This window comes from Heliangelus exortis, chromosome 1 (genome assembly GCF_036169615.1).
Source record: "Heliangelus exortis chromosome 1, bHelExo1.hap1, whole genome shotgun sequence".
Classification (NCBI taxonomy): domain Eukaryota; kingdom Metazoa; phylum Chordata; class Aves; order Apodiformes; family Trochilidae; genus Heliangelus; species Heliangelus exortis.
The window spans coordinates 145,573,181-145,580,132 of record NC_092422.1 but is presented as its reverse complement, the minus strand read 5'-3'; the positions used below and the strand labels follow the sequence as shown (position 1 = coordinate 145,580,132).

The window sequence follows — 6,952 nt, the reverse complement described above, 5'->3', positions numbered from 1 at the left end:
CCAGTGCTTGGAAAAAAAAATTAGAGTTGGAAAGATTTGTTTACAACCTACAGCATTTTAATTGAAACGGGCCTGGTTTGTACACTACAAGAAACTGTCACTGAATGTGAGTGGGTGGGGGAGGTAATGTTTAAATTCATGTGTACTTGAAAGATTCATGTTCTTGAAAAGGAGTGTAATTTTCCATAATGTTATAAGACATTATAAAATGGGGATCAGGCAGAGTGAGCTTTCATGAGGATGGTAGTTTACACAGAGTTAAAATAGCAGTTTGTAGTGTCTGCTGTGTTGGATGTGGCCATGTGTGAAGTGGGTTGGTGTCCTTTGTATCTGTTGGCTTACTTGTCAGTACTGTGATCCCTTTGACAGAGGCACTCTTTAGAGGACCACAGGACTAAAGGTAGTGACAATGTCCCTTACACTCCTTGTGCTGCCTCGGGTCAAGGTTAAGAGGTGTGTTTTGGAGGTAGATGCTGGGAAGAGCTGGGAGATAGTAATTTGCACTGTTTCAATATTGGCCAGCACTACTTGCACCAAATTCAAATAAAAAATAAAATTAAAATAAAAAAAAGTCTCGTATGGGTGGAAAGCGTATTGGCTTTCTTTCCAGGCCTCATTGCCTTCCTGGCACTGGAGTGAAACTCAGCTGAGCCATCCATTAGTCAGAAAGGGTCAGGAAAGGAAAGCTGTGACGTGAAGAGCTTCATCTTTGGAATTTCTTACGTTGTCTCTGGAAATGTCTTCAGACAGGCATGGGAAGACTTAGCTTCTTTCCTTTAAGGACTGTGAAAAGAGAGAAGGTAATGAAGGAAATCTGGGGAATGAAGCTCTTTCATGGTTTTCAAGAAGTATTTTTTCTGAACTTGATGTTTAAAGCACTGAGTAGGGCCTTGCCAGGTCAGCAAATAGCAGTGAAATTGGGGCTATTGAAGGGCCACCTTGGGCATCCTCTGTGGGCTGGTAGGAACGGAGCTGTGATGTCTTCATGTGACATGGTGGCTTGCTCTCAGAGCTGTGAGCTAGCAGCTCTGGAGAGTCCTGTTCATTGTGCAAAGAGCATCTAGGAGAATTTTGCAAGAAGAGTAAAATTGAATCCAGAGAAAAGGGAAAAATTTGTGGTCATTGAGGGGAGGCAGTTGGACTCTGATCTCTCAAGGTCCCTTCCAATCCCCGACATTCTGTGACTGAAAAAACTGATTTAAGGGAGGCAAACTCCATAACTTATTCTCCTTTATGCAAAGGGAAAAGGTTATTTTTTTTCTTCTTCCATAGCTATTCTTGCTAGGAACAAGACCATCCTAATTACCCTCTTTTTTCTAGATGTAGTATGGAGTCTGCTGTTCTATCCCCTGTGTCTTGCCACACTTAATGGAGAACAGGACCTGAATAAATAATCTATGGCCAGACCCTCCCTGTGTCTGCCCCATCTGATCTGGAAGCTGAGATGGGAAGCTTCTGGGAAATGCCAGTGGCCCAGAGGCTTAGGTGAGGTGGATAGAGGAGTGGCTGCCTTGGCCACGTGGTGGTCAGTGGTCTGGAGTCCAGGTGGTGGCCAGGTACTGGTGATGGACCCTGGGTGTGGGAGGTGGGGCCAGTACTGCTCCAAGTTGTAGTTAGTGCCAGAGGGAAGGGCGGAGAGCACCCTGGGTTATTTGCTGATGATGCACAAGAAAGAGGAGTGGCTAAGAGACCAGATGGGGTCAGAGAGACTGTGCTGGGCTGGAAAAACAAGCTCGTGGGGACCTCCCGGAGAACAGCAAGGAAATGCCACATCCTGCCCCTGGTGTGGAACAATCTCACGCAGAAGAATGTGCTGGAGGCTGCCCAGCTGGAAAGCATCTTGACAGAAAAGGCCCTGAGTGTGCTGGTGGACACCAAGCTGAACATGAGCCACTGATGTTCCCTCAAGGCAAAACGTGAACAGGGTCCTGAGCTACGTGGCTGGCGGGATGAGGGAGGTGGTTCCTCATCACTGCTCGGCCCTGGTGAGGACACAGCTGGAGTGATGAGTCCAGCTCTTGGCTCCCAGTACAAGAAGTCTAGGAAAGACTGAGGATGGTTAAGGGACTAGAGCAGCCAAGTTGAGGGTGCATAGAGGGGGCAGTAAAGGAGGCAGAGCTAGAATCTGCTTGGTGTTGCCCACTGGCAAGGCAAGGGGCAATGGGAAATTCCACATAAACATAAGGGAAAAAAATTTACAGTGAGGGTGGACACTGGCACAAGTTGCCCAGGAAGGCTGTGGTGCTTCAGTCCTGGAGGTCCTCAAAATCTGATTGGATAGGTCCTTGAACAACCTGCTCCAGGTGACTGCTGTGAACATGGGGGGTGGTTTAGATGATCACCTGAGTTGCTCCCAGCCACAGATATCTGTGAAATACAAGCTTTTTGGGGAGCTGAAAGCTTCCTCAGAATATCTTTCAGGTCCAGGTGTTAAGCAGAACGGAGATCACCCAGTTTTGAAAACAAGATAAAGAGAAGTTGTGTTCTATAAAAATCTCTTTACATTGCTTTGGTAGAGGTTATGAAGTCTTTATGTAACACAACTTTGCTTTTTTTTGGAACATTGCTTTTGAGCTTTTCTCTGTTAGAAATGTTTTGAAAAGATTTTTTTTTAAGACTGCAAGAGAGATGCAACCTGCTATAATATTGCTGGTTTTCATAAATGGCTGCAAAGCATCCGCGTATTGTCAGCCACCTTTCTTCTCCCATGATCCAGAACATTTGTGTAAAAGAAAAACACAAAAAAGGGCAATTCTCTTACTGCTGTGATGTCCCCAGGAACAAATGTTTTTTTCTTCTGCCTCCTGTATCATCTAAATGTTGCTGTTACATCACTAGCAATGCACCACAGAAAGTCAGCAGTTGTTTTTTACCCCCCTTTTGTTCCACCATCCACAACTACAAAGGGTATGGATTTCTCACAAAATACAGAAGGACGTGAGTCGATTGAAGCTAAAATGAGAATTAGTTAAAACAGGAATTGACGTGGAGCACCTGGATGGCAGTTTTACAAAGTACTTTTCTGGCTACAGAAATGTTTCACTGACAGAAGGAAGTCTTAATCTGCCAAGGCCAGCCACCTGCTCAGTGTTCCTGTCACCTCTCTATCAGCAGGTAGATTGCATGAACCCTTCAGGCATCAAACGCGGGCCCTCACTACTGCTTTTCGCAGACTATTTCGGGAATGTGAAGAAGGAAGAAAATATTTATTCACTCAGCTAGATTTCATCAAATTCCATCCCCCAGAGAAAAGCATTTTTTAGTGTGCTTCAGCCTCGGCAACACATAGCGTGTCCTACCAAATTTTATCCCCTCGATGCACGTTTTTGCTCTGGTGTGTAGCTGTTTACCAAAGCACAGCTCTGAAGTGTGAGGGGCATGTGATTTGGGAAAGCAGAAAAGGGTGTCTTGTCTGTGCAGGTGCCCAACTTCCTACAGAATCACTTTTTAGGAACATTGCCTCTTTTCCATCAAAAGAAAAAGTGGGCTTGATAATATATCCATGTGTCTGTAGATGCTTTCTTGGCTACTTTATCTGCCTGCAGCTATTTTTTCCCCCCTAAAAATTCTTTTTTGTGATTCATAATCTTTCAGAATGTACATAGAATTGAACATCCCTTAATTGTTTTTGACTTCCCAAGGTGGGGTTAAACCAGGCTTAACTCTGATTTAATTTCTATTTTGTTTCACATGTCTGCTTAAAGCCTTGTGAGCGGATATGCCCACTTGTATTCAGCAGATGTATTTTAAAAGTGGATTTTAGATCGACAACGTACATCACAAGTACAGCACAGGGTGCAGTCGCATAAGGATTAACTCACTGCAAGCTGCAGCCCCACCATACATTGCAAGAGTGACAATTGAACATTTTGGATTTTTACCAACCCCTTTACCTACCTTTGGTAATGTAGAGATAGAAGAAGTCACAGTAGAAGATGGTTTGTACCACCCCAGAAACTACAGCAATCTGGTCGTAGAAATTCTCTGTGTAGTAGCGCCAGACCCAGTTGGCAATGTAGAGAGCACGGTAGAGGCCCAGAAAGAAAAGGTAGTGTGTGGTGATGGTCTCTGCTTCTCCTGTCTTGCTGATCATGAAGAGCTGAGGCAGGATAGCCACGGACTCCAGGTAGATGGAGAAGGTCCAGAGTATCTGTGAGATGCAAAATGAAGGCTGTGGAAGGTTGTTTGGTGCTGGTTAATACACATCAAGAGCCAAAGCTTTCATTTGGTAGAGCACCAATATCAATGTCCAAGCAGGATGAGTAGTGCTGCTGAAGCTGGGGAAAATGAGCTTGCTGTGCAGGGACTGAGAGGAGACAGACCTGAGCTGCTCTGCAGATGGCACAGTCTTCAAGACCTGCCAGCCTTGCTTTTCCTGCTTGCTTTTATTAAAAAAACTCAGCTATACGCTGCTTGCTCTGCTGCATGGTGCTAGGCTGCTGCCTTCCCTCCCCTTCCCTTCCTCTGGTGTTCCTTACCTCCAAGGGGGTGAAGCTGTGGTTCTCCAGAAATGACAGGCCTGTGACAGGGACCAGCAGAAACTCGAGGCGGAAAGAGTCATTCTCACTGTCAAACGTTTTCCGGAATTTCACGTAGATCATGTACACAGTGATGTAGGCACAGAGTAAAAAAATGACCTGGGGGAGGGAAGGGAGACGGCCAGATCTTACCTGCAGTCACACCTTCCTTGAAGACAGGAAGGCTTTGCCAGCGTCAAGATCTTTTAACCTGCTTTTGGTGGGGCTGTGCCAGGGACAGATAGTGGTGGCAGCTTTTTCTGTGCTGGCTTGTAGATTGACTTCTGGAGATAATCCAGCAGTCAGCTTCAGATTGCCCCACCATGAGTATCACACTTGCTTCAGCACATTAGGGCTCTGTGTGAAGATGCCATCTTGGTCTCAGCTGTCTGGACACCTAAGCTTGAATCAAGACATTCTGCTTTTGGTGGTACTAAATGTGGCAGTGTCATCTCATTCACTGACTGTGGTGAGGAGTTATTTGGTCAATGGAGGGCCAATGACACCAAAGAAAGCATCTTTATCCACCTTTCCTGTGTGTAACTCCTTGTAGTGTTGGTGACAGGTGAAGAAAATGGAATTGCTGCTTCTTCCCTCTAGCTGAAAAACTTACTGACCATGTACCCTCACTTTCCTGAGAAACTGCAGCGAGCTGTTCCCACACTCCCCTCTCCTTACCTTCATCACAGTGTTGTAGACAGAGATGAAGGTGGTAAACAGGTCCAGGTAGCGGGTTGTGAAGACAAGGGCAAAAAGAATCTGACTCTTCCCAGAGATACCTGTGTGGCAGGGAGAGGTAAAGCAGATGAGAGGAGGGACCATTAGGATGGTGGTTTCCCCTTACACTTTCTTTGGGAGTGGTTATATAGGTACATGTTGCTTTGTGAGCCTGGTCTGATGTGGAGGTGCTGTGGTAACTCTAGATCAACCCCAGGACTGGACAGTCCCCCAAGTAACAGTGCAGGCTCTTGCTGATGCCTCTGAGCCCTGCCTTGGGTTGTAGGGACCAGCACTTGGTGAGCACATTCACTGCTGACATCAAAATGCCTTTCTCTTCCCTCCCTCACATCCTTTGCCCACCCTCCTTGCCAAGGGGTTGTGTGATGTGACATTTGCTGCACCAGGGAAGAGCTGTGGGATCAGGGAGTGTTCCTGGGGATGCTGATGGATCCTGGTCACCACTGGTGAGGAGTGACAGGCAGACCCACCCATTCCTCTACCCCTGATAACAGCCACGGTGCTGCAGCCCAGCCCCAAAGTCTTTTGGGGAGGAAACCATGAACACTGAGCAAAGACCTCCAGTGGGCAAGCTGCTGTCCCAGTTTCTTTGCCCAGGGACAGGGCAGCCCCTGCTATGAGCCTGCCCACTGTCAGTACATCTGCCCTAAAGCAGCTTTCACCTGAGGTAGTTGGTTTTGGTGCTGCCACAACTTTTTGCACTAATTTTCCACCTCCCTCTGGCCTTGCTGTCCTCCCCTTCGCTTCACCACCCTAACACCAACACCTGCCTGAGGCCACGCTCCTTGCCACATCACATCCTTCCAACTCATCCTTCTCCTGTCAGGGAGATACCCTGGAGGAGGAAGACATCCTTCAAGGTCCCCACCAGAGTGGGCTTCCAGCTCAAATGGGGTATTTGCTCCCCTTTTCTGCACCCATTTAATTCACTCCCCTCACTGAGCTGCCTTTCAGGAAGGGCCCCTTTTTTTTTTTCCCCAGGGTATGGGAGCACTCACCAGCGCAGGACTTGGACTTGTGGATCTTCAGCAGCAGGATAATGATGGCCAGCAAGTGGGAGACATCCCCCAGGATGCGGAAGATGTTCATGGTGCCGGGGGGGCTCCTCTGGGGTGAAGGGAGCGGGGTGCTTTCTGCAGGAGGGGAGGGTGAGGGCAGGGAGTTTTTTCCCCCTGAGCCTTGACCAAACAGACGCTCTCCTCTGTTTTCCCTTTTTTTCCCCCCAGTATGGATCCCTCTCTTCTGCTGCAGAAAAGTTCAGGCTTTTCTCTCCCCTGCTCACAAGTGCCTTTCCCCAGCCAGGCGCACAAGCCGGATCTCTCCCTTGCTTACTTCACCCCCAGTGTGTTTTTTCTCTCTTCGCTCCCCCCCCTCAGGGCCTTCCTCACCCTGCTCCAAGCCAAAAGTTGGGGTTTGTTCCCCGGAGAACTCTGGGCTAAGCCTGCTGAGCAGCCCCAAAGCCAGCGCTGGGTGACGTGGCTTCTGGCTGGCCGGGGAGGAGATGGAGGAGGAGGCAGAGGCGGGAATAACTGTGCTATTTTTCCCTTTTTTTTTTTTTTTTTTTCCCTTCCTCTTTTTTCTTCCCCAACTTGTCTCAAGTTACACGCAGAAGTGTCATTAAAAGGGAAAAGGCAGAGAGCGAAATGGATCCCCATCCTCTGACCTTGGCAAAGCACCCTCTTTGGCAAGGGCTTGGC

General features: G+C 47.8%; 1 protein-coding gene across 1 annotated transcript; it reads right to left on the bottom strand.

The window, feature by feature from the left end:
* Nucleotides 1-606: 606 nt before the first annotated feature.
* Nucleotides 607-6,727, bottom strand: KDELR3 (KDEL endoplasmic reticulum protein retention receptor 3). The gene is made up of 5 exons (XM_071730883.1): nucleotides 6,254-6,727; nucleotides 5,196-5,296; nucleotides 4,479-4,637; nucleotides 3,898-4,150; nucleotides 607-783 (listed from the first exon to the last, which is right to left on the bottom strand). Exons 1-5 carry the CDS (start codon nucleotides 6,342-6,344, stop codon nucleotides 743-745), a joined length of 645 nt encoding a protein of 214 aa, XP_071586984.1. The 5' UTR covers nucleotides 6,345-6,727; the 3' UTR covers nucleotides 607-742.
* Between the last annotated feature and the right edge of the window lie 225 nt (nucleotides 6,728-6,952).